Genomic DNA, 25,785 nt, shown 5'->3' with positions numbered 1-25,785 from the left:
GCGATCAGAGTCTGCTGGAGCTCACTCCATGTGTGTGCTGGGAGACAGACCAGCACTAGTTAAAATATTGACAAGATCATGTCTTCCCATCCTTTATCACCGGGATCACTGCCCTGCCAATGCCTCCAGGGTGCCCCTATCCCAGCACCTGTATCTGCAGATGCTGCTCTGCTCCATTTACTGCTGGCTCTTGGGCTGTTCATCCCTCTGCTGAGACAGGCATTCTCAGATACCCGAATGACTTTTAAAACACTCCTTCCACAGGTGGGAGATACCCCCATCTGCCTGGGTTTTGCTGACGTTGCAGGGCCACGTGGCTGTTGTCCCTTCCTGCTGCACAGCCTGCAGGCTTGGATGGTCCTACTGACAAATATCATGTGTGTAATATCAATATTTACTGTGCGTGGCTCTGTCCTTGGCTCAGGCACTGGGTGAGCTGGGCTGGATTGACACAGCATCCTTCCCATGGGTGTTTCTATCTGCTAAAAGCTTTAGGACTTCTATCATTTTAGTAGCAGCAACTTGCTTTTATTTTAAACTTTTCCACTCCCCTCCAAATAGAGTGCTGTTGAATGCTTGAGTGAAGCAAGGACAGCAGAAACATGCTGTTTTACAAGACATTCATCCTGTCCCAGGGTGAAAAAATGACAAGGCCAAATGTCAGCTAGATTATCCTGATGGAGGAGCTGGAATTGTACCAACTAAAACAGTGCAATAGCCTGATTATTGCTTTCCTATTTCAAATGTTTGTGTTTGTTGAGTTTTTCTATTAATGAAGATTTGGGTGAAAGTCAAGAATTCTTCATCACCATCTAAATAAAAGCTAAAAGATGGGGAGGGAGTCACATGCAGCAGTTGACTGACGCTCTAATTGAGTGGCAAGTTCATTAATTTACTTTTGACGTCAGGAAAAAATGATTTTTTTATTGACAGACTGGTAAAATTATTGGTGGTGTTTGGAGAAGGGTTTGTTCATAGCATCCTTCAGCTGGCTGTGCTGCTGGGGCTCTTGCAGGCCTCACACTGTACACAGTGTGCACAGTTTGAAGGGTTCTTGTGATCTCTGTGCCCTGAGCTCCTCCAAAGAAACACTAGGTCCACAGCTGAAGAACTAGAAAGTCATCTGTCAGAATCTGTACTTTGAGAAAAGCTACATTTATGCAAAAACCACAATCAGCAAGTAAATCCACATATTAATCCCATGGTTTTACTTTTTTCTGTTTTCAATTTCACTTCAATTTTTAAATGTTTTTTAATTCTTCTAGTGTTGTGCTTACAGATCCAAGTCCATCTGAGCAGTTTGTATCTAGTATTTTTGGGACTTCCTCTGCCTCAGTCCATTCTGACCCAAAGCAAAGAATGATGTGTCTATTTTTTTAAAAGCTGAATCAGAGGAGGGAGTATTCGTGAATCCTGTGATGCATCACATCCCCAGTGTGAGCAGACATGGGTCTAAACCCTTCTTTTGGAAGATGAGGCTGGTCTGTGTGCTCAGAGTGAGTGACTGGGTGGGCTGAGGGGCTGGAGACACTCTGAAGGTCAGGTGAGATGGAGCTTCTGCTATAACAAATAAAAATGTGCCAAGCTCTGTGGGAACCTCTGATTGCTCATCACTCCCAGGGGTTTATAATGCCAGTCTGCTGGCAAAAGGCTCACCCTCTAGTTAGGCTGCAAGTCTGAATAACAGTTTGTGCTATGCCAGGGTGTCTAAGGAGAGACTTTTCAACAGTGTAATTTGGGAGCTAATGTTTCTTTAAATTGTTACCAAGTGCAGCATCGTACATGACTGAACGCCTCAAAACAATTTCAAGTATGCAAAAATGTGCCCAGTTGCAATAGTGATGGCCATATTTATCTTTAAAGGATGATGAATCTGTTTTTTGTGGCTGGAAACACATGAATTCTGATGAAGTTGGGAAACACAATTCCTGACTTGGATACATTCTTGCTTTTTTTTTTTTTTTTTGTAAATTCTGTTCTTCATTGTGGAGAGGCAAAATAGTTTAACTGGTTTTCTTTTTAAGGGACAACAATAAAGGCATATTTCAGACAGAAGCAGATCAGGTGCTACTTGCTAAAGGCCCAACAAGATAACCTTACACTGATAGTCAGGGCACATTTTGTTATACAAAGGGAGGTTTGTCTGCGAGCCTGATAACAATATAACATGTTGATTGACTTTTCACATAGGAGAGGGTGCCCCTTTCATGAGTGGCTTGGCTTTTACTAATGCCTCACTGCAGGTAAGCTGATAAGAGCGATTATGGGGATGTAATAAATGAGGCTGTTGGGCTCTCCCTGCTCAGTTTTGCAGGAGAGGCTCTGGCCCTGGAGTGTGTCCCAGCTGTCCTGCTGATGTGTGTGCCCAGCACTCGTGTCAGTGTGCCAGCACTCAGCTGGAAAACACCATGGGATGTCCTGTGGCACAGGGCTGGGCCATCCCTCTCCTGCCCCGTGCCTGCTGCAGCTCCTGTTCCCAAAAAATGTGCTCAAGGCCAGCTTGGATGGGGCTCTGAGCAACCTTCTCTAGTGGAAGGTTCCTGTCTGGGGCAAGTGGGGTGGAACTAGATGATCTTCAAGGTCCTTTCCAGTGACACAACTCCATGGAACTAAGGTCCCTCACGGACTATAAAACACGTCTGTCCAAAAAGGGGAAATACAACTGTGTCAATAGCTGGAGACACAATGAGTCAGGCCAGGTGGCCCTGTCTCATTGAAAGTGCACAGGAGAAGGCTCTGGGCTCTCAGCTGTGGCTGCATGGCTGTCCATCCTCTTGCCCTGGAGGAGATGTCTAAAAGAACAAATGATGTTACAGGTGGGTCATGGAAACCACCACTTACTGGAAACCTTTTGGGTACAACTTTCAGAGCACTTTTGAGCCCTAAAGAGAGGAAGATGGGGAATTCTCCAGGCTGCCTTAAAAAGCCTGACGTCTTGGTTCCCCTTTTCAAATTTGAACAAATGTGTTTGGTTTTGTGCAGGTGGCTATTGTGGCAATGACCTGGCAGAGCGAGTTGCAGCATTGCATTGTGGCAGTGACCAGCAGCTCTGGGGAGCTGGTGTTTACTTAGATGTGGTTGAGTGAGAGTCTGCACAGCACCATCTCCCTTCCCAGGATCCAACAGGTTCCTACTTGCTGCAGATGTCAGCATTGCATTTTGAAAATTAGTTTTTACATCCTTCCATAAATACAAATGGACAGATGTGAAAACTAATTTTTTACATTAGAGAATGTAATAGAATAGTATGTATCTATAAAATAACTAAGCCTGATTAAATGAAGTTCTGAGTTAAATATCTGGAAGATGTCTGGATCTGGATGTAGCCTGGATGGAGGAAGAGGCATTACTTGAGGTGAGGTTTTCAAAATTAAATCAATGGACAGCCCATGCTGGATTTGTGCACAGACCTGACCATAGAGCCTGTTGCTGGTGGCTGTTGGTCTCCAGCAGAAAGAAACACAGACCAGACCAGAAAGCAGTCTCTCTTTTAGTCCTTCCCAAAAAGGTATTGGACAGGGGGAGAAGGATGCTCCTCCAGAGAAACCTTCCAGTATCCTGGTGTTGTAATCCTCATTTCTTTCTCTCTTCCCACCCCTTGCTTTGCAAGCAAAACCAGTGTGAATGTGGGTCTGGCCTGCAAATCACTCATCAGTGGGTGCATTACCAGGACAGGATCAGTTACTGAGTCAACACTGCTCCGTGTGCTCCAGAAGCAGGGGATCCATCACCCGTCAGGCAGGAGCTCTCCTCGCCTGTTGTGCATTAGCCCTGAGCTGTGCTTGCACATCTGCCGGGGCTGACACCAGGGGAAACATGAACTGAACCAGGTGTGTTTGCCTGAGCTCAGCCTCCCCTCACTCCCAGGTGTGTCTCCAGCAGATCCCTGACCCCAGCACTGGGATGGATGAGCTGTGAACTAGAGGAGGGATGTCCTCCTTCCCCCACGGTGGCTGCCATGGACTGCACTCTGCCTTCTCCCTCCATTCCTGGCCTGGGGATTTCACAGCTCAGAGGACAGCCCAGATGGATTTCTTCCACAGGAACAAATTTCAGGCAGCCAAGTGCTTCTGGAGTTTGCTGGCTTTGCCAGCTTTTCTGGGTCTGTGGGGCATCTTCCTCAGGCCAAAAGTGCCCTGGCTTCAAAATTTAACCTCCCTTATGTTGCTTTTAGGGCAAGCCAGAAACTTTCTGATGGGAGACTTAGTCTTGCAAGCTGCCTCTACTGGAACTGGGAGGCAGTGAAGCATACTGGAGTTTTGGATGGGATTTTCTTGTTTTGGAATAAATTGAAATATCTTTCTCTGCTCAGGGAAGTGAAGCAGCAGCAGTCTGTAGCACAAGGTAATGCTGTCTGCTTTCACTCCACAGCAGCTTCTTGTCTAAAAGTCTACTTAAAATTATGTTATTAGTTATATCACAGAAAAAAAAATCCAAATGAATTGATTGGACTTTGTTGGAGTGATACGTCAACTTGCCTTTTTAAAATTTTTGTATTTAAACAACAGAAAATTTGGATGCATTTTGCTTTTGTTCTGCTTTGGAGCAGTAGCACATTCCCCCTTTTCTATGGGAATGGAAATCTGGCATGTTGACCAACTTCTGTTGTTTCAGAAAGTGTCTTCAATGGTATTTGGGCCTCTCGATGACATCTTGCTGTCTGTTCCTGCTTTTCATTTGCTCTCTGCTTCCCATGGGACCTGGGAAGATGCTGTGCCCTTCCCTCCCACGGGAGGCTGAGAATACACACAGAGCTTGAATGCAAACCCAACAGCACCTTCCCTTCCCCACACCTTCCTTCCTTGGAGGGCCCTTTCTGTGTATCCCATCCCAGGCAGGTGGGATCTGCTGCCTGAAGTGCTGTCTTGAGGCTGATTCTTTATAGGATGTGAGGGACTCTGGACCACTGAGTGCCCATGATGCTGCTGCCTCCCTTGGTGGCTCTGTGCTGTGACGTGTGGGGATGGATGTTTTGCAGTGGCAGGTACTGCTGGCTGCTGAGCATCAGGTTTGGCAGCTGGACAGATTGCCAGGACATCTGTCACTGCCTCAGTCAAGCTCAGGGGTCCCAGCAGGATTTCTAAAATGTAAATCACAACTGCAATGTGATACATGTCCTTTTGCTTTACTGTTTTTTTTCTTCCTCCTTCCTGTTTGAATTCAGTATCTTGAGTCTCTGTAAAATTGTTGGACTCAGAGCTGTTTTGCTTGTGTCTCATGGATACTGGAGATGCTTCCTGCATGGGGAGGCAGACAGCTGCTCCAGCCTGTTTTTGGAGTTTTTTGTGTCAGACAGCCTGCAGTTGGCAGGTGGGAGCCAGTGGTTATTATCAGAATCTGAGTAATATCCTCTGCCTCCTTGATAACTCTCTGCCGGCTGCTCTGCAGCTTTGGTATGTTTGCTCGTCCTCTTCTGGTTCTCTGTAGATCATTCCAGTAAAAGGTAAATTTAAAAAAAGGGTTGTGTGCTTCCCAAAGTCATCGCAGAACACAGCCTGCAGTATCTCTTCCCTTGTCCACATAAATCACTGCTAAAGCATGTGCAGAGAATGTGAAAGGATGCATTTATACCCAAAATGCTCTCCTCTCCCCTTCTCTAAAAGCAAACTTCCCCACTTGAGCTCTAGTGCCTGTTCTCAGGGAGCATCTGAGGCACCATTGCCTTCCAGGTCCCTTCCTGACACTTGTAGTTTTACTTACATGTGGGCTTTGGTGACAGTCAGAAACCTTTGCCCTGGACAATTGAAGTTTGGCAGCTCTTGTGGGGATGGAGGTCCTGAATCTGCCCTCTCCAGGCATCTCCTTGCTGGTTTGGAATCCCCCCTTCCCACCCCTCCTTGGCTTTATTTACCCCAGAATCATCAGGGATGCTCTCCAGCCACTGAATGTTTTTTCCTGAGCCTCAGACCAGTTCCCCAGGTCTGCTGAGCTTTGTGTTTCCAGTGAACTAATACCAGCTGGTGGTCAGGTTTTGATCTTGGAGGTTCAGCTGATATCTTTCCATCTGTCTTGCTTCTCTAAATGTTTTTTATGGCAGCCCTGAGCAGATGAAGGCAGCAGAGGTGGTACAGCACTGTGGGCAGAGTGGGTCTGGTGCAGCCTGGAGTTCCCAGCTATAAATAATTCTCTGAACTTGGCCTTTGGGTGCCTGTGGACTTGGGCACCAGCTTAAGTATCTCGTTGATACTTAAGTGTCTGCTGGACCAGACACCTAATGTAATTAGCAGACACTAAATAGGTCTCTCTTATTTAGTGTCTGTAATTTATTAAATCAGGCAGAAGTGCTCTTGGAGTGCTGGAGAAGGGAGCAGAGCTAGCTGTGAGTTTCTAATTTGCTGGATCAGGCCCCTGGAGATCCATGTGATCTGGTGCACTAGAGGCAGTGCTATTGCAGTGACTCATAAACAGATGTGCCCAATTTACATTGCAGCTTAATACCTTTGTTTAAAAAAAAAGGCATTTTTTTAAAGACAAATGTGTTAAAGCAGATGTTTCCAGTAAAACAAATACTTGTGTGATTTACAAACAACTTCCTACCGCCAGAACTCATTAGAAAATGTGGAAAAAAGAAAAATGGTTCTGTGTACAAAATAAATCCCAAAATAAGGACATAGCAAGGCAGTATTGCTACACACTGAATGAAAAGTACTGCTGTGCTTGGGTTGGAAAGCAAGAGGTTAGAGCCTGCGTTTGTTTGCTAATAACAATAAGCTTCACCCTGACCAGTTGCATACATTAAGGAGCAGAACCTGTCTGTAAAAATACTTAACCAGCTCCTGTTCTGTAGTACATAGGGTAACTGGGACCACTATATGGGATTGCCTGGAGGCTCCTAAATCCCTTCCATCCATCAAAACCTCCACTGGGGTACTGGATGGCTGCAGGATGGCACTAACCCTAAAGCAGAGCTAACCCATACAGCCCCTAGAGCAATCCCTGCCCTAAGGGATCCCTGCTGGGCATCTCCCCACCCCAGGATGGGATGCACAGGGGGATAATATCTCTGCTTCTGTCTTGACCTACAGCTCAGGTGTGCCTGCTCACCTGCTCCTCCCAGTTTTTAGGAGGCAAAGGCAGGGGTGTGCTGGGAAACTCATGTTGTTTTCTGGTCTCTTTGAATCCACTTCCTGCCCAGCTCCTGCTTGCCCTGCAATCCCAGCACTCGTGTTACAGTTTGACACCCCATGTGGTCTTAATGGGTTTCCCAGCTGCAGCACAGCCACCACTTTTTGCTAGCTGCAGGGGCTGGCAATCCCCCTTTGCCTTCTAGCTCTCCGCAGCACAGGTATCATATTTTTCTAATGCACTTGTCACCTATTTCATCCAGGCATTTGTTGCAAAAGAAACAGTGACAGCAGATGTTTGTGGGCTGGCAGGATGCTCATCTAAATCCACTGTGAGTGCCCTGGGCAAGTGGCTCGTCCAGCTTCTGAGAGGACACCAAGTCAGCCACGCAGATGGAAAGACAGGGAGGCATCCAGCAAGCCTAAATGGAGCAAAACAGGGCAATCAAGAGGCAAAAAGGATTTTGTTTCTTTACTTGAGCATTGCGGGAGAGTGACCAAGTCTGTGTGATGTGTGTGGATTTGTTCCAGTGGAGGATACCAGCTCTGCAAATGCTGCACTGAGGGTGGTTTCTGGAGCATCTTGAAGCACCTGGGCATGCTGGGGTGCCTTCCCACTGGTCTGCTTCCCATGGGTCTGCTGGGGATGTCTCTTGGGGCTGGAGAAGCTGGGAGGATGGGGCTGGAGGATGTCTCACCAGGAGGTTTTGGTGCTTAATTAATATCTACAAAGTGGAGAGTGTAATTAATGCCTGTGGTGTGCTTTGAGACCCTTGGCTCTCTTGGGCAGCGTGAAATCTGGTTTGGTCCATGAAAACCATCACTGGCCAGTGCCACATGCCAGGCATGGCTGTCTCAGTGTGGCCACTCATCCTGTCAGTGTTTGGGGGTCTTTTGGTCTCTGCTGGTGCTGTCTTGTGGAGGGCCATGGGCAGATGTAGCCCAGAATATCTTGTGTCCCCTCTATGCTATGATAGTCTCCAGTCAGTGCAAATTGTCCTGGGGACATGGAGCTAAATGGAGAAAAAAACTCCCCTGACTTGTTTAAAAAGGGGCATCTCTGTCTCCTTTCTTGCTATGCCCACACAGACTTTTGTGATTTGTTCCTGAATTCCCTTTGTTTTTCAGCAATTTCTTCAAACAAAGAGGGAAAATTGTCATTAGCTGCCTTGTGCTGGTTTTAGACTAAACCATCTTGTAAAGTCTAGGCAAACTGGGTTAAAAATTGATATTTTCTGGCAGCCAGGTAAATTTCCTTCCTAATATCTATAAATCTTTTGTATCTTTAAATCTATATATCTTTTTTCCCCTTACTGTCAGCATTGTTTTTGTGGGTGTTAAACATGAACATAAAGGAGAGTGCAACAGATTGTGCAGGTATGTCAAGTTCCAGCACAATCAGCTGCCATTATTTAAATAAGATGCATTTAACCAAGTCTTTAAAATTCCCCCCCTCATTTATAAATTCTCAGGTGTATAATTGCACAGAGTTGCTCCCTGTCCCACCCCCTGGTGACGCCTTTGCTCATGCTCTGGGTGATCCACAGACATTTTACACCACTAAGCATTAACAGAAATAAATTAACGCTTTAAAAGCGTAAATGTTGTATTTCAAAGGAGTCAGGCAGGATATCTGGAAGAAAAAGAAACGTAAATGGAATGATATTCTTAAGCAAGATTATTGATATGACAGGACTAAAGAGTTTGGGATTCTGTGAAAAGTGCTTCTTTTCATCCCTCTAATAAGTCCTTTACTTGCACTCGGGAATATTTTAAGGTCCTTTTCATGCTGAATCTGGAGTTGAGCATGCTTTGCATTTCAAGCTTTGTCTATGAATCAGTAGAAGCCAAAGTTATTTCTGCTTTAAAATAACAGGAGCAGGGAACAGCTAATCTCTTTTCATTCTGAGTCCTTACATTATTTTACTGGACAGAGTTTGTGTTGGCTACAAAACAGGGCATTCACAAAATCTATGAGAAGGAATTTAGTCTAAGAATGAAGCCTAGATTGCAGTGTGCATAAAGACTCCTTTTCCTAAGGCCATTAAGAAATTCCAAATCTGAGCTATTTTGAACAGTGACATTAAATTAGCCTTGCTAATTCCAGTAATTCAAGCTGATAGCTGAGTTTACAAATCTACTAGATGAGGCCTTCCCATAATTAGAATCTCAATGTGCTTTTCAGCTAAGGTGAGTTGGCATAAAAAAAAGATAAATAAATAAAAGGGGGGAAAATGCTCTTTCTGTTCTGGCTTTTGAGATGAATATCTCTAAAGAACAGTTAAGCAGCTGTATTGCACCAGTAAGACATCCCTGTCCTGGACTGGTAAGTTAATTTTGCCTCTAATGTGCAAGTGAAATGCAGAGGAATGACTGGATTTTTCCCTGCTTTGTTTTTTCTGTTGTCTCTTTTCAAAGAGAATTGATGCTGCTGGTGCTTGTAGTTCAGTTTTTAGTTGTTTATTTACAGATGGTAATTCCTCCTGGGCAATGAAAGAGTGTGACTGTGTTACCCTCTTTTGTGGGGGGAAAAAAACCCAACCTTTGGTGGATAAATCCAGGTTAGAGCGATGCTGCAAAGGTACAACCCTTATTATTCCTCAGGACAAAGATGTTGATTTGCAGATCCCAACACAACTAAACATTCCCAGAGTGATGGAAAGATTTTGAGAACATGTTTTCAAAGCCATAAGGCACAAAACCATGAAACAAATAAAAATTGAGTGCATTATTTAAAAGGGTGTTAATTTTATTAGAACCAAGCTGAGGTAATATAAGGGCGAACCTAAGTATTCACATCAGCACTTAACTCAGGCTGCAGTGTTCATAAAATGTCCTTTTGATCAAGCTGTGAGTGTTTTGATCCTTATTCTATGAGCATCATTCAAAGTGACCTAACTGTAGCTCCAAACAGGCATCTGCAGCTGCAGAAGTCCTTGAGCAATAACAGGTCAGGAACTTGAATGTGTGCTCTGCTGGGAATGCTAATATTGCAATCCCTTTCTGTTGTTGTTGTTCCAAATAAGAAGGAAAGGACAGAAACTCTCACAAAATAAAAATTCCCAATAGGAAATTGTCCTGCCCCCATCGACTGTGGATACTTGAGTCAAAATATTTTTTAAAATGATGATTTTAATCAATCAGAATAATAATGGCATGGCTGCTAAATAATTTTATATCATCTTCACATGAGTGTTTGACCTTTCTTCTCTTGGTTGCATTGTCACCACTGGCACATTGGTGATTTTTAGAAGACTACCCTGATTTAAGAGGATGTTTTTCTGCTGGGTACCCACAGGATTGGTTGCAGGTCCTGCAGCTCACAAAACCACAGCAGCACATTGCACAATCCCATGGAGCCTGTTTGGAGTAGGGATGGACAAAAAAGCTCGCAGGAGGCTGGAGTCATCCCCTCTCTCCCTGTTGCAGGCAGGTTTCCTACCACTGATGCACATTGTCTGCAGGATCAGGTACCTGCAGCAGTGTGAGCCCCAAAATGGTGCTAGGGGCAAAATCAGCTAGAAACAGCTCTGCTGTTTTACGGGCTGGAGGGAGCTGCTTTTGCTCCCCACAGCTGGGTGGTGGTTGGGGAGGAGTGAGGTGGGGTGGGGGGCACAAGCATGACTTTTTTTCTGGGGCAGGGAAGAGATGGGGGAGGCTGAAATGCAATTCTTGATTTCCAGGAAACTCTCATCTCTAATCTCTGTAATCCATTTTAGAGAGGATTTTGAAGGGATTTACAAACTGGATTACGTAGCCTTTTTATTTTGATTTTCCACTGTGATTGTGACATTCCTGAGAGAGAGCCATGATTGCTTCAGATAGGGTGGAGAAGGAGGCATTTGTGGACTTGGACCTTGGAGCCCTAGTGAGTTGTCACCTCCTTGTTTCACTGCTTGCTGGAGGTGTCCCCAGAAAAATTTGGATGTTCCCACATGAGCAGTGTGACCTCATCCATGGGACCTTCTTTTGGCTGACCTGGGGAGATGCCAGGCAGAAGTCCAGGGCAAACCTCCCCCATTCCTTGCTCCCTGCTTCTGGAGTGGGAGCAGTCAAGGTGGTCTCCTTGAGCTCCAACATGGTCCCAAGCATGGCAGGTATGTCCATGCACAGCCCAGATTCTTGGGTTTTGACCTGAAATCTCCCTCCAGATATTTCCCTAGGCATCATAAGTTACAGCCTGGTGGAGTGTCTGTCAGTTTGATCCCTGTGCTGGGAGTGCTGCTTAGGCACTTTTTACACATGTGCTCAAGGAGCAAAACAACAGCTGCCTTGGGTTCTTTTTTCCTTAAAAGCACTGATGGATGTCCAGGGATTTTTCACTGAGTGCAGATATTGCACAAAGTCCTTGTCCCTTCTGATGGAAGAGGCACATTCCAGGTTGCCTGCTTGAAGAGGAATGCCACAAACCCCTGGTCTCTGTGGCCTGGGCACTTTCAGGTCTGGTTGCCACATGCAGTGAGTCACAAAGGAAGATGTCAGATGTTCCTGGGTGCCATAACACCACCACGAGTTTTCTAATCAAGCATTGAGAAATATCCTTCTGCCTCGAGGGCTGCTTTTAGTGGCTAACATCTGGAAGGCAGTGACCATTGCATTCCCTTTAGAACTGCATTTTGGCAGGTCTTGCAAATACCTGAATGTCACTGAATGTCCTGAGCTTGGAGAGTTGAAGGCCAGCATGTAGCAAGAACGAGCTGCCTCTCCTGGTCATAACCAAGAGATTCTGGGGAAGAAAAGATGAAGGAGAAACTTTCAGTTTGATGGGATTATGTTGTTTTCAGTCATTAGAGGGAATAGGAAGCATTTAATTTTGCTCTGCTATCATTTGGAACCTTACTTCCCAAAATCAAGACTGTATAGAGATGTCTCAGGTGACAGCAGAGTGATCAGAAATAATCTCTTTGTGATTTAGATCTTGAAGGTCTCCAAAGAGGAAGAAGATGACTGACTCCACATCTGGGTGTGCTGAGGTATTTGGGGGATCTGCAGGACCATTGCTTGACCCAGTCCTATATTGCTGCCACATAAATATTTTCAGTTCTATTCATACTCTTCTGTTTCCAGCTATTCCTCTTTTGTTTCTCAACTCCTGCCTTTGTAGATGTTTTTGGATGTGTGTGCTTAGCTCGTATTTTTCAGTGCTTTTCTCCTAAATTCCTTGAGGTAGCAGCTATTCTTCTGGACTGTACAGCTTCATATCAGACCAGGGTAATGCTGCTTCATCAGCAAAGCACAAAGACTCCAGAACTTCCAATTAATAATGCTAATGAGATTTGTTAATTTTTAATAGATTACGAGTGTGTTTTGCTAGACACGTTTTTGTGGCTCTGCTCTGCAAGTGCAGTTCAGAAACTCTTTCACACTCTGCCAAGGGGAAAAGTAATAATGCAATTGCAGATGCCAGATTCTCTTCAGGGGAGATCTAGAACAAACCAAGGAGCAAAGAGGAATGTAACGAGTATGTTTTCAAGGTAAACATAGTCCCAGGTCATAAATGATGGCCCTTCCTTGAGACCAGCCTCTGGCCAAGGTGGGGAGAAAGAGAAATTGCTGGAATTGGGGTCATGGTGCTGGGTTTGTGTTGCTGCCTCTGGTCTCTGGGTCACTGGTGAACACACACTGCAGGCCATGGAACATCAGTGGCACACCAGCAGCCGAGAGGTGGCAAACAGGCAAGTGGGGGAAACGTCTTGGTTTGCAAATCAGCAATCCCAAACCTGATTCCTTTGGGTTTCAGCCCAGGAAGTTGGTTTTACCACTCTCTGCTGAGCCATGCCAGGCTCTCTTAGCCATGTTGCCAACGGCAGGAGGGTGGTGTTGAGCTGGATTTTTTTCTTTTTTTTTCCAAATCCATAGTGCCAAGAGCCGCACCTCCTAAATTGCTGTGGAGGAGGTGGAAAAGCAGAGGCACAAGACCATGCACATGCTGCACATCCATCTCGGTGATCTATGCCAACACAAGCACCACGGCCAGCCCTGGCTCGGTGCTTTAATTACACACCGGCGCGGCCGCACCTATGGCTGGGCTGTTGCAGCTCGTTGTGCAAGAAGACAACTGGCAAACCTGTTGGTGCTCCAGGATTTTAATGGTAATAAGCCAGAGGGCAAAACCTCCCTGATGAGATGAAACCATGCTTGGCTAGGTGTTTGGAAGAGTTTAAGGTGTTTTGGAGAAGCAGAAGGTTGGGAATCTCGGCTGTATCCATGCAGTTGTGGCTGTTTGTGCCATGTAACCCCATGGATGGTTTCAGGTGTTGTCTTTGGGGAGCCAGAGGTGTGTTTGTATTACAAGCTGTTTGCATGAGAAAGCCAGATAACTGCAGGCTGAAGTGAGCAGACGTTTTGGTGTTCCAGCAGAAAAAGTTTGGGATGAAATTGGACTGTTCTTCTAGATTTCAGGTGCATACACCTGTGAGAATGAAATGGTAGGTATTGTAGAGAAGGAGAGATTTGGGAGCCAAGGTCAGGCAGACTGGTTTGTGGAATCACAGGCTCTTGTGCTTCACCTTGTAATGAGTCAACAGTTTGGGCTTGACTCAAACATCTCTCCCTTTCAGAAATCCTGTACTGTTTTGGAGACAGCCAGTCTACTGCACCTATTGGCAGCCTGGTCCCTACACTGAAGGTGCTCACTGCTTAAAAAAACCAAACAAAGCAACGCACTCTGGAGATTGAAATTTTCAGCAGCAATGGTAGCATGTACTTTCCTAGGAAAAAACAGTCCTGAAGGAAAGATGCAGGTGGATGTTGGCAGACACAGAAGCTTTCCAAGCCGCCCTACCTGCCTCTGACATTTCTACTTGATGTGTTTTGCGCTCACTGGAAACTACATGGTCACAATCCATTCCCTTCACACCACAGGGTATCCATCATCTGCAAAGCAGGAACATCACCACAGCAGCCCTGTTGGCTGAGCACGCTGTGTTAGGCTGGGTGGTTTCTCCTGTGACAGGATCCCCTTGCAGCCATCACCGCTGCACAAGGCACTGGCAGAGCTATCAAGTGACAGGGGGTAGTTCCATGCCTGGCCATCCATTATGGCTCTGTTGCTATATTGGGTCCATCTCTGGAACCATCTGCTGGGCAGGCTTGGCAGGCAGGCAGCCCAGATGCCTGGCTGGGAGATGACATTCCCTGGCTCTGGGCTCTGGGCAGCAGCCGAGCAGCAGCAGGGCTCTTGGAGGTCATTTGCCAGAGTGACATTTGCTAGCAGTTCTTTGCCTAAGGCCATGTTGTACTTTTTGGGGTGAAAAGGGGTGTTCTGGTAGGCAGTGATGGATTTGGCAGAGGAAAGCCTGTCTGCCAGAACTCATCCTTCCAGCTCCTTCTGTGCCAGCTGCCACGGGACTTTTTATCCCAACTCAAACCCAACCTCCTCCCAGCTCAGCCATCTTTTGCAGCCATCTCCAAACCTGCCGTGGTTCAGCAAGAAGAGCTTCCCAATGATTCCTGCCCAATAAGCTTGTGCAGAGTCAGTATGCCCAATTCCATCCCTAATCCATGGGAAAATGCCGCCGCTTTATTTTGTGGACGCGGAAAGCGCGCGTCGTAGGGCTGGCGCCGGGTTTTGTCATCCACGCTGAGAGACCATTGAAGCTGCTGCCGTCCTGGGAGCACAGCGCAGCAGCTTTGTGTTAGAGGGGCTTTGGTTACAAAGGATGCTTCCGGAGGGAACGGCTTGTGTGCGGCTGGAGACCTTTCACCAGCTGCGTGAGGATTCCGGGAAACGGCACGGCACGCTCGGCTTGCGTGAGGGGGGCAGAGAAAAGCAGAGCTAATGATTGACTATTATTTTAAAGGGATTATCTAATCTGCAGCCCAGAGGACAAGAGGGGCCAAAATGAGTGAAGATTGAATTTGTAATTAGCGCAGATTGTTGGTAATACCCCCTGGACTCCGACTGATTATAAACAGAAACAGATTTTTCTAGTTTCCTGCCCTCCCCCGAAAGGCTTTGCAGGCCAAAGGGCCACTTTGTACTGAGAAACTGATGCCAATGAATAGGGTGATCAGAGCTGGGGTGGTGGAGGTGTTTAATGCAGAACGTTGCTGGGTAGAGGGGAGGCAGAGGAGAAGCTTCTCTCAGGTTATTTTGCAGCATAAAGGCAGAGTTTTGGGTGGAAGTGGCCAAAATGGAGTATGTGGAAGGTTTAGTTTCTGTTACCCCACCAGCCATCCTGCAGCTCCATCCCTGATGCCAAGGCTCTTTTACTCCTGGCAGCTGTGGGAGCAGGAGGTGCAGGGATGTGGAGGTGACCTGGACTAATCAGGGATCCTAACAAAAGCTGGAAATCATAATGGAGCCCTCTCAAGAGCTACCTTGTTAGGGACATTTGCTAATTTGGATTCCTGGATTTGAAATATGTCTATTATCAATAAGATAAGCAATAAGACCAGAGGCAATGGGCAGAAACTGATGCACAGGAAGCTCCACCTGAACACAAGGAAGAACTTCTTTACTGTGCAGTGACTGAGCACTGGAGCAGGTTAACCAGAAAGGGTGTGGAGTCTCCCTCACTGGAGATGTTCAAGAAATGTCTGAACTCAATCCTGTGCCATGTACTCTGGGATGACCCTGCTTGAGCATCTTGGACCAGATGACTCACTGTGATGACTTCCAACCTTACCAATTCTGTGATTCTGTGATGCATATTTTTAATGTTGTTATTGCCTGGATCAGCTGCCTGAGGTCTGTTGGAGCCTCATACTTTTTATTTTCCTTTCCTCTGATGTAGCAAAGGTCATTAGAAGTTAAGTGAAAGGGATTTGCAAGGGTTACAGATCCATTATTAATACAAAATAAAAGATGTTTGCCTAGATCCATCAAGTCCAAAAATACAGTGAGGCACAAATAAGGAGGAGGAAACAATGGAAGGAACAGTGAAAACAAACGGCACACCCAAGCACTAAACTTCTGAAGCAGTTAAACAAGGCGAGGAAAATAGCACTCTAATCTCTGATGACAAGAGGGTTTCTGTTCCCTTCTCTTTAATTTGGTCAGGAGGGAAGAGCAAAAGAATCACCATCCCCATTTGGGTGAAATGCCATGTTTTATAAAATTACCCTTAATCCAGTTGAGGTGAAATCCCAGAATTTGGAAATTTCCCACGCAAAGAATATGTTTGAAATGCACATTTCGGTACGCCCTGGCTGAACATTTCCAACAGGATTCAGCTGCTGCATTGAGACCATGCAGGAACTCACATCTCATAAATTACATCCCAGAACGAGACTGTAAATGGGGCCGTCAAAACCCTTTGTGCCGCTAAGGACCTTGCTGAAACACTCTTTTGTTTCAAATTTCTTTTCTAAAGGAAAGGCAAGAGTAGTTACTCAGTTCTTGGGGAATTTTAGTTTTGCTAGGACATCCAATAAGATAATATTCTGCCCCAGAAGCTCTCATGATCAGTGGTCTGAGAGTATGTGGGTGCCTGATAGTACCATGACCCCATAGAGCATCTTTTAGGTTTCAGGAGCCTTTGAAATATGTGGAAATACCTTCCAAAACACACCAGGGCAGGTCGTGATCCAACGTCGTGCCAGCTGAGGAGTCTTGTGTAAAATAACAAACTGCGAAATAATCTGCTGTGATTTTATTAACTCCAAATCCCTTCACTTATTTTCCAGAAATGAGCTTGGGAAAATAAGGTGGTGCAGGCAGGCTGCTCCCAAACTGCCCTGAAGCTTGAGCATGCCTTGTGCCAGAGGCACTTGTTCTTTCTGTTCTTGGAAAGCCTCCCAGCACATCCCTTTCAAGGTGGCACCTTTCTTTCCCTGCTCTTCCCGTGGGTGTGCAGTGCCAGAGGACAGCAGCGTATCTGTACTCTTTAGAAGGAAAGCAGGAAAGTTGTGGAAAAGAGGAATTGCAGTATCTGTGGGAATCTACTCAAGAATTCAGTTTACCAGGCGGGTTCTGCTTGCACCTGGCCCTCTGTGTGCATGGATAACTGCTCCCTTTGAGCCTTTCTGACCCCCTTTGATGGCCTGGGCTGACTCACTTGTCACGCTAACATCATTCTGCTTTTGTTTTGCAATGTTTGGGTATTTTTTGATTAAGAAATACTGCCTGTTTGCCTTGGCAGTGGTGCTCATTGGATTGATGTGGCATTTTTTAGATAGAGTGTTTATTCAGTCTCTTGGATTCTTTCTCAGGGGTGGGGTGGGATGATCCAAACCTTGTCAACATGCTAGTGATCCAGAAGGCTTGTAAAAGGCTTGAGCCAGGGTCTCTTCTGATGGAAACCACCAGTGTCCTCCAATTCCAAAGGCCAGGCTCTGGGGATGAGATGAACAGGCTTAACTGATTCCCATGTGGGTGAGAAACCTGAACCCCAGAAGGAGATGGCAGCAGCACAAGCAGGGAAGAAGGGCCCCATTGCCTTGGGACAAGCATGGGTGCATCCACTTGGTCCAGCTGATTGACGGGTTCAAATGCCTCAGGTGGATCTGGCTAATAGCATCTGAAAACACCTTTTCCTCTTTGTTCTTGGCCCTGAGAATTGTTAGAGTCTTGTCTTTCCATACTGTCTATTTGGACTTCTTTGTTTTTCCCTGTCCCAGCAAGACAGGGGTGACTGTGAGTTACTGCTCAGCAGGTCGCTTGCAGCCACTGATGGGTTGCCACAAGCTTTTCCCTCTATTAACATCATGTCCCTCTGCCAGGACTATCAAAACTTTTATGCTGGATGTTTTCTTGGATTGAAACTCACATGTGCTTCAACTCAAAGTCTCCATGTTGCTACACCAGCATGCCCAGAGTGCATGATCCGTTCACATTCCTTCCTTTGATGAGGTGGACCAGGGATGGGATGTGTTCTCAATGCTGTAAGGAGCATATTTTGCACATTCTTATGTAAGATTGCAGGAATGCAGAGCTCCTCAGGTCCTACAGCCAAGAGGTTTTGGTGAGCAAGGCCTTCTGCTGACTCTGAGTTTGGGAAAGTGTTAGTGCTCACCAGGATTTCCTCACTCCTGCACGCCTCCTGGTTGTGCCTGGGGAACAGACACAATTTGCATTGCTAAACACCCCCTCCAAAGCTCAGCTGGTTTTCTCTGGGAGTAGCTCTCCAGTAAGGCTCATCCCTTTCTCTCCAGTAAGCCAGATCCCTTATCTCTTTTGTTTTCTTACCAGAGCAACTCATAGTTGTGATTTTTTGGTCTCTCCAAGTACAAGGTTTGGTGTAGGCTGCTGAGACTGGTGGGTGCAGGACTGACAAGATGTTTGCTAGGCTCTTCTTGTCCATCAAGCCCTGTGATGCCTTTGAGTGCCCCCAGACCCAGCTGCCCTCAGCTGTGGCACAGGCTGCCCCCAGGACCTCAGTTTTGGGGGGGACTGGCTGTGCTGTGTGTCAGAATGTTGGCACAAGCCACCTGTTACTGACCACCTCTCTCCTTCTGCTTTCAGAGCTGGCCTATGACCTGGATATGGATGACATCTCTGCAAATAAACAGCTTCTGAATCAGCAAAGCAAAGATGGTGCTGCAGTCCCCAGCAGTGACCCTGGGAGTGCAGCCACCCACCCCACTCCTGCTGCTGCCATCACCCTGCTCCTCCCACTGCTGCTGGGCCACCAGCCATGAGAGGTGCTGGTGGCATCACTCTGTGTCTCTCCATGCCTTTTTTAGTGAGGAAGATACTTGGAACCTCTTCTGAAATATATGCACATTTCCAAAGATGGGACAAATGACCTGAGTCAATTTTTCAAGACTCTTCATGGAAAAAAACCCCAAACTAAAAAAGTATTGGTTCATGGCAAAGTAGTAAATATCTAACAGTGCTTTTTGAAGCTAATCCTGTTTGCTATAAGCAGGTTCATATTAAACTGTGTTCCTTGCAGCTTTTGAAGACTGAGGTTTCCCTTGCTGTTAAGGTGAAGACCATATTTCATTTTGAGTTGTTTGAACATGCATGGGGTACAGAACACCTGTGGTTTATGAAATACTCTCAGCAAATATCATACCCCTGATCCTAGTTGACTTAATACAGATTTTCTCTGTAGTTCAAGCAGTTTTTGTACTTACTCCAAATTTGAGTCTCACCCCTGGGAATTCGGTCAGGACGTAATACAGAGAGCATGTGAAGACAGGGGAGAGAGAAGATCAGACACACGGCAGGAGGAAAGATGCTGTGGATGAGAAGTTGTCATGCACTGGGATTGTGGTGGAGATGTGCTCCCCTGGGCACAAAGCCCACCCACATCATGGCAAGTTGCAGGTGATTTTGCTGCTCACCTCCCAGCCAGGTCCTGAAGTCCGTCAGTGCAGGTGGCTGATACCCACCAGCATCCTTGTGGCACATGCAACAACCTGATTTCATTCTTCAGAAGTGAAGCACCTCCTTTCCCACGGGAAACCTGCAAACACAGCTCCAGCCAAAGGACAGACGGCAGGGATGTACACGCTGTGCTTTACAGGGCGAACAATGGCTGTCCAATGTGTTGTGCTATGAAAGGGGAAAAGAAAAGGATTTACAGGAGCCTGAGGCAGATGAGACTCTTACTCATGTGTTTCTTTGCATGTTCCTTTACGTAAGCTATCTCTAAAATAAAGATTGGTTGCTCTGTAAGTGGTGCCCTGGAAGTAGCCTCCCATGTGTGAGACAATAGCCTGTGTTGTACTGGAGTGGGCAGCCTGGGAACACCAACTGTGCCCAGCTCAGGGCCACCAGAGAAAGACTTGGCTTGGTCTGATTAAATGGGTGGGCTGGGTTTGGTTTGGTTTCTGGCCAAGATGGTTACATATTTCTGTTTAAGATCTGCCTTTACAAGAGTGATTATATCCACAGTATCTTAAGCTGCAGCGTGTGCACGTATGTGTGCATGTTCCCCCTCACACACACGTGCATGCTTCAAATATTTGTGTGCACCAGGCCTCTTTTACAGCAGCTTTCTGTTTAGGAGAAAGTAGATAATTCCAAACCATGCAGTCAGATGGTTTGGAGAGTGGAAACTTTGCCCAGTCTAAGCGGTGGGGCTGATCTGACTCTGATTTGAAGCCTTGGAATTGCGTGAAGTGCTTTGGGTTTGTGGCAGAAGGAGAGATTATTGTTCCCCCACTCCTCTGCATGGAGATGTCAACTCCCAGCTCACCATTCCTGATGCAAAACAGCAGATCCAGGCTAGTCTGTGGCATGACCTGATGGTTAATGATGGTTAAGAGAGCTGTCCTCTGGGTTTCAGAATCCCCATGTCCCATTGGGGTGAGCACTGGGGGTGTTTGGGCAGTGCTGGTGATATGCAGTGTTCCTGTAAGGGCTGATTTTTTGCATCCATGCAGCGTGATGTGGTTTTGTATTTTATGTATTTTGTATTTTACGTTTTACATGTTCACAAAGCAAACCACAATCCTCTCCATGTCTTGGGACCACGCTTTGACCCCTGGATCAAAGGGGTCCTGGTGCATGGGGTGATGCAGGGGAGAGCCAGTGGTGGTGCTGGCAGAGGGATTTCTTCACCTTCCTGCTGCTCTGCTCTCGTTCTGGCCCAGCTCTCCACATCATCCCAGCTCTCCGTGCCGCAGCTGGCTGAGCCCATGAGCCTCTGCTCCACCAAAGGGAATATTTTATTAGCGCCTCTTGCATTTCCATCGCTTCTTCCCTTCTGATCATTTTCCTTTCATCCCCCAGGAGCGCTGGGGGTGGGAGTGGGCTGCTGGGTTTGTTCAGAGATGATGTGCTGCCTCTGCCTCGCCAGGTATCGCTGGTTCCAGTGCAGGGACATCATCTCCTCTAATATTATGTCAGAAATATTCTGCGTGCTGCTGCTTCCTTAGATAAGCAGCAGGATGGGAGGGTGGCGGCAGTTTTTCAGTATGAGTCCAGTGTGTTTTTTCTCTGAGGAGCTGGTGTGGGCTGTGCTTTGCTGTGTCTCACAAAGCCTGATGGGTTCTCCCACTTGCATCACCACAGTGTGATGCTGATGCTTCCCAGCAGAAGACCCCTCTGAGTCACACTGAGCCTGGTTTCCCTTTGCTGTTCAGCAAAGCTGTGCTTGCTGGAGACTTCGTTATGATCAGAGATCACAAAAAGCAGCCTTTGAGCTGCTACCTGCCAAGTTTATAAAATAACGGATTATAACTTGAAAAAGCAGCTGTTGAATTTTCCTCTGCCCTGGGTTTGTGCACATGTTTTAACAGGAGGTTTGCAAGGGATGCCCTGGCCACCAAGGTGGAATAAAGCTGGTGTTCCCTTTTGGGCAGTTTCATTCCTGTGTCACGAGAAATAACGAATAATTTTCCCCTGTTTTTTTCTCTACACCAACTCTGTGTACTGTGACCTGCCTTGCCATGGGGTGGGACCCCTCCATCAGGAGATGGGCACTGTCACCTCCCCTCTGCTTGTGTACCTGGAACTCCACACCTTGTCCCAGGGCACCCAGGTTTAACTGCTAATACACAGTTGAGATTATTTCAATTTTTATCAATATTATTATATATTACTAATGAGTATACATATAATATATATGGTTATATATTTATATGAGTCGAGGAGGCTTGAGCTGCTGGCAGGTGCCAGGGCTGCAGCTCAGCTGTGCACACAGCACCATGATAACACAGTGATGTGACTTCAGCACCAGTGGTGGCCAATTCTGGCCAGCAAAGTGTGTTACCACAGGAAATACCTGCAGTTTTAGCTGAATAGAGGAGTTTATGGCATGAAGGTGCTTCTGGGAAAAAAAAGAAAATGGAAAAACTCCTTCTCAGATAACTTTTAGCTTTGTGGTGAAACCCAGGGCCAGTCCTGAGCTGTGGCTGACTCCAGTCCCCGAGTGTCCCTGTGCAGAGCTATGGGCTCCTTGGTGCAGCTGCCAGCACTGTGTCCCAACAGTGCCTTGTGGGCTTGGGACCTCGTGCCAGCACCAGATAAAGGTCTGGCGACCTTGGGAATGTTTCCAGTCTCAGGTGGTTGAGCCCTCACTCCTGCCAGTTTACCTGAATGTTCTGCAGCTCCTGTAAGCTCCAGTGGCAGCACTGGGGTGGTGGAGCCTGCTGGCCCCATGCACATCCCACATCTGGGCAGGAATGAGCAGCATCACCCCTCGTGTAAAGGCACTGCATCCCCTGGAGGGGTTTGCAAGCAGCCTTAAAAAGGTGACAAAGCCGACACCTTTCGCCGTGTCTGAGGGTGGTGAAGAGATGCAAACATGTGCTTAGCATGTGTAATGTATTTCTGCACTAACCACACATCAAATTATAATTTAAAACCAAAATGTTTTTGTTGGATGGGAAGTTCCAGTTCATTAATCAATTGACTAATAGTTTAGTGCTGGAATGGTAAAATCTAACACACTGAACAGCTGCTAGAAACAGCTGGTGCTTGCAGCTCATGCTGTTTGGGGAAGTGAGATCTAGAGTGTCTCGGTTTCATTTTTCAGGGAGATTTTCAGAATTCCTCATTCATCTCCATGAGCAAAGCCCTCAAGCCCTCTGGAGCACAGGCCTAGCAGGGATCTGGGACTGGATTCACTGGGGCTTCCAACTGAGATAAAATACTCCTTGCGTGGAAGATGCAGAGAGCACCGGCCATGCCTGTAGACTGGGGATGTTGCATAAGTCTCTAAAGTGAAATATATGAAACCAAACAATGACTCAAAATTCTCCAAACAGCCAGGTGTGCTGCTGAGATGCCTCCTTCCCATGCTGGAGCATGCAGCTCAGTGGTGGGACTGGCCATGGCCAAGCCTACCAGGTGAGTCCTGCCCTGCAGGCTCTCCAGCTCACCTAAGCTAAAGCAGCCCAGAAATATCCTTTGGTTCCCAAACACTTGGGTGCCTTGGTGGGAATTTCCTTGACCTTTCCAGCAGCACTGCAGCTTAATGATTGACAAATGCTGCTAAAGCTTTACCTGATCACACACCACACCCCCTAGAAGCAGGTGTCCTTTCCCAGAAACCCAGGGATTTTTTTAGTTTGAGCTCCACAGCTGGGTGTGACTCAGCTTGACACCAGCAAATTCACAAATTCTCCCAGTATGTTATTTGTTCCCTTAGCAAGGAGCTAGGTGTGGATGTACTGGGGGAATGAAACCTGCAGCCAGAAGGGAATGGGGTGAAACTGTGACATTGGAGGATGCTTGCTGGTCATCAGTATGGGAATTTGGGTTTTCATGTAGGGACATGGTGAAAGTCCCCATATGAAGAGAAGGGGTGGATTTTGTTCAGCTCCAGCCTGTGGCTTGCTCATGGGAGACCTCCTTAAGATGTAAAAGTGGGGGAAAGAAAGCAACTCAAACCCACAACCAACCCCCTAAATAAGATTGTCAAAATGTTACTAAGGGCATTCCCTGGAGATGAAGTAACTGAAATTTTGGTATAGGAAGATGAAGCACTGTGGCATGTTTATGCAGTCAGCAAATTTACTGCCTTCAAAAAAAAAAAAAAAACCAAACCAGAAAAGCAGTGGGTATTAATCAAATATAGTTTATTTTGTCAAACATTGTATCGTTTTGAAAATAAACATCTTGGTGTTGTTTTGCTGAGAGTGTGCTAGGATCTGAAGTACACAGCCATGCCTCGGGGCTGCAGAGTGACATATGCCACAGTCCTTCCTGACAGATAACACCATTCCCGCCAAAGCCATCGAGTCCAGCTCCTGCTGAGGCTCCCCGTGAACCATGTGCCAGCACTGCAGCCCAAAAGGTTTGGAGAGGGAGAAAACATTCTTGCTGGTGTGGGGTTTTTCCTGCTGGGCACCCTGTGGTGGGGCGGGAGCTGGCGCTGGTACCCAAGAGCACTTTACGGGGAAGGAAGGGTCCTGTTAGAGATTATCCAGGGTTGTTTCTCATGTACCTTGGTGGCCACAGGGATACAGAAGACTTCTCCCAAGTGATCCAGCACAACACCAGTGTTGAAAACCAGATTTTTCACAGCAGAATTAAAGACTGAGCTTCAACCTCCCAGTTTACTGGCTGTCTCCTCCCTTGTGGGAGCCCAGCAGAGACCTCAGCAACTTCTTGAAATGAGTCAACACATTTGGGGATCTCTGCCATTTGTTTTTGTTTGCTTTCACTGTCTTCTTTGCTATTATTATTTCAGTGTGCAAAGATGCTGCACATCCAGAAAGGAAATCACTGCTGGGTCCAAGCAGCACAACGACCCTTTGCATCCAGCTCTCTGCAGGCAAATCACTAGAAAGAAGTGGAAAGCTGCCTATAGCAGCCTGTATCCCTTCAGTGTCGTATTATATTACCATCCACCATGTTCACAAATGGGAAAATAAACACGGGCTGGATAGCAAAGCAAGAGGCTGTTTAATTACAGATGTGAAGAAGAATGACGTTTGTGTACATTCCACCCAGAAGTGGATTAAAGTGGTGACCTTTCCCGTGGTGTGAAATGGGTTTGTTGTGGAGCACAGGCATCTCGTGTCACTTCAAGATCTGCCAGACATTTCGTTGCCCCTGTTGTTTATGGTTAACATTGGATGATGTCTCTTGAATCTGAATCTCAGCAGCTGACAGCGTTTTCTGAGAACTTGTCATCTGGACTCCATCTAGCAAAATTCCTGGTATTGGGTGTATTTGTTCCCATTTGATGGAAAAACAAAGTTTTATGGAAAAAAAAAAAAAGTAAAAGGAGAATGGTGGCATTAGTGACTCATGATGTTGAGCTGAAGCTTGTGGAACAATCCAGGATTTGGCCCAGGGCACCAGACCCGTGGTGTAAGTTACTGCTATTGCCTGTCACTGTGTGTGGGATAAACATCTGAATGTGGAAACCAGCACAGACACTTCGCCATGGCAGTGCCACAGAGCCATCGGGGGTGGCTTTGCTGTGCTCAGCCCGCTGTGACCATGTCAGAGGAGGGGATACCATTTCCTGCCTGTCAAAGTACCAATGTCTTGTGTTCTTGAATCATTCTAGCAGGGCCCTTGCTCCAGATTCTCGACTCTTCTGCTCCTGACAAGGATGATAGAACAGGAGGGTGAGGGAAGGGGATTTTTCCCACTGGTGTCACCAGTCTTGGTGGGGTGAAGCCCCCTGCAAAGGACCTGCTCATCACCTTGCTGGCACTGCAAGCCCAGGCTGGGCACTGCCACCCGAGTGGCCATGGAAGCCTTGCCAGTTCTTCCAGCAAATGCTGGTGGCTCAGAGGGCCAGGCTGGGCATCGTGGGGCAGGGAGATGCTGTCTGATGGAGGAGTAAAGGCGCTAATTGGCCTGGTTAATTGCAGAGAGGGTCAGATCAGGCCTGTGGGGTGACACTGGTTTGTTAATAAAGGTATGATGGCAGTCTAGGGGCTGTTCTGTGCCTGTGACCAGCAGCTCTTTCCTTAATTGCTGTCTCTTCACAAGGGACAGCTCCAAAAGGATGCAGGGCACTGCTGCCCTGAGCTCCCACCAGCCAGCCTGCTGGGGTTTGGGGAGCCAAGGCGAGTTTTGCCCTAAGCTGGATGCATTTCAGTGCCCAAGGTTGGGGTACAGGGCAGTCCTGTCTCACTTCCCCATGGCACTGGGGTGAGGGGCAATAGCAGCTGTGTGGGCTCAGGTTTTTTCCCTCTCACTACCCTGAGATGCTCCCACGGAGAGCAAGGGACACAGAGGCCTGGGCTAGGAAATGGTGACCCTCTTCTCAAGCTATGGCAGAGGTAACACCTTTTTGAGAGTCACAATGGGGAGGAAAGCCATGGCACCAAGCTCTGCTCTGGCCTGTGAGGATGCTGCTGGGGGCTTGACCAGTCCAGGGGTCTTGACCAGTCCACAAAGCTGCTTTGGGAGGGAGAA

At 46.9% G+C, this 25,785-nt stretch overlaps 1 protein-coding gene across 1 annotated transcript in view; it reads left to right on the top strand.

Annotated features, from left to right (window-relative positions):
* GPC3 (glypican 3) overlaps positions 1 to 19,646 on the top strand; it is a 135,597-nt gene extending 115,951 nt beyond the window's left edge. Inside the window, exon 8 of the mRNA XM_085060556.1 lies at positions 18,472 to 19,646. Within this exon, the coding sequence (XP_084916682.1) occupies positions 18,472 to 18,647 (176 nt within the window). The 3' untranslated portion in view covers positions 18,648 to 19,646. The remainder of the gene's footprint in view (positions 1 to 18,471) is intronic.
* Positions 19,647 to 25,785: the final 6,139 nt, after the last annotated feature.

The sequence above is a fragment of the Lichenostomus cassidix genome, chromosome 4A (assembly GCF_008360975.1).
Source record: "Lichenostomus cassidix isolate B80296 chromosome 4A, HeHo_3.0, whole genome shotgun sequence".
Taxonomy (NCBI): Eukaryota; Metazoa; Chordata; class Aves; order Passeriformes; family Meliphagidae; genus Lichenostomus; species Lichenostomus cassidix.
This window is presented reverse-complemented; position numbering and strand designations above follow the sequence as displayed.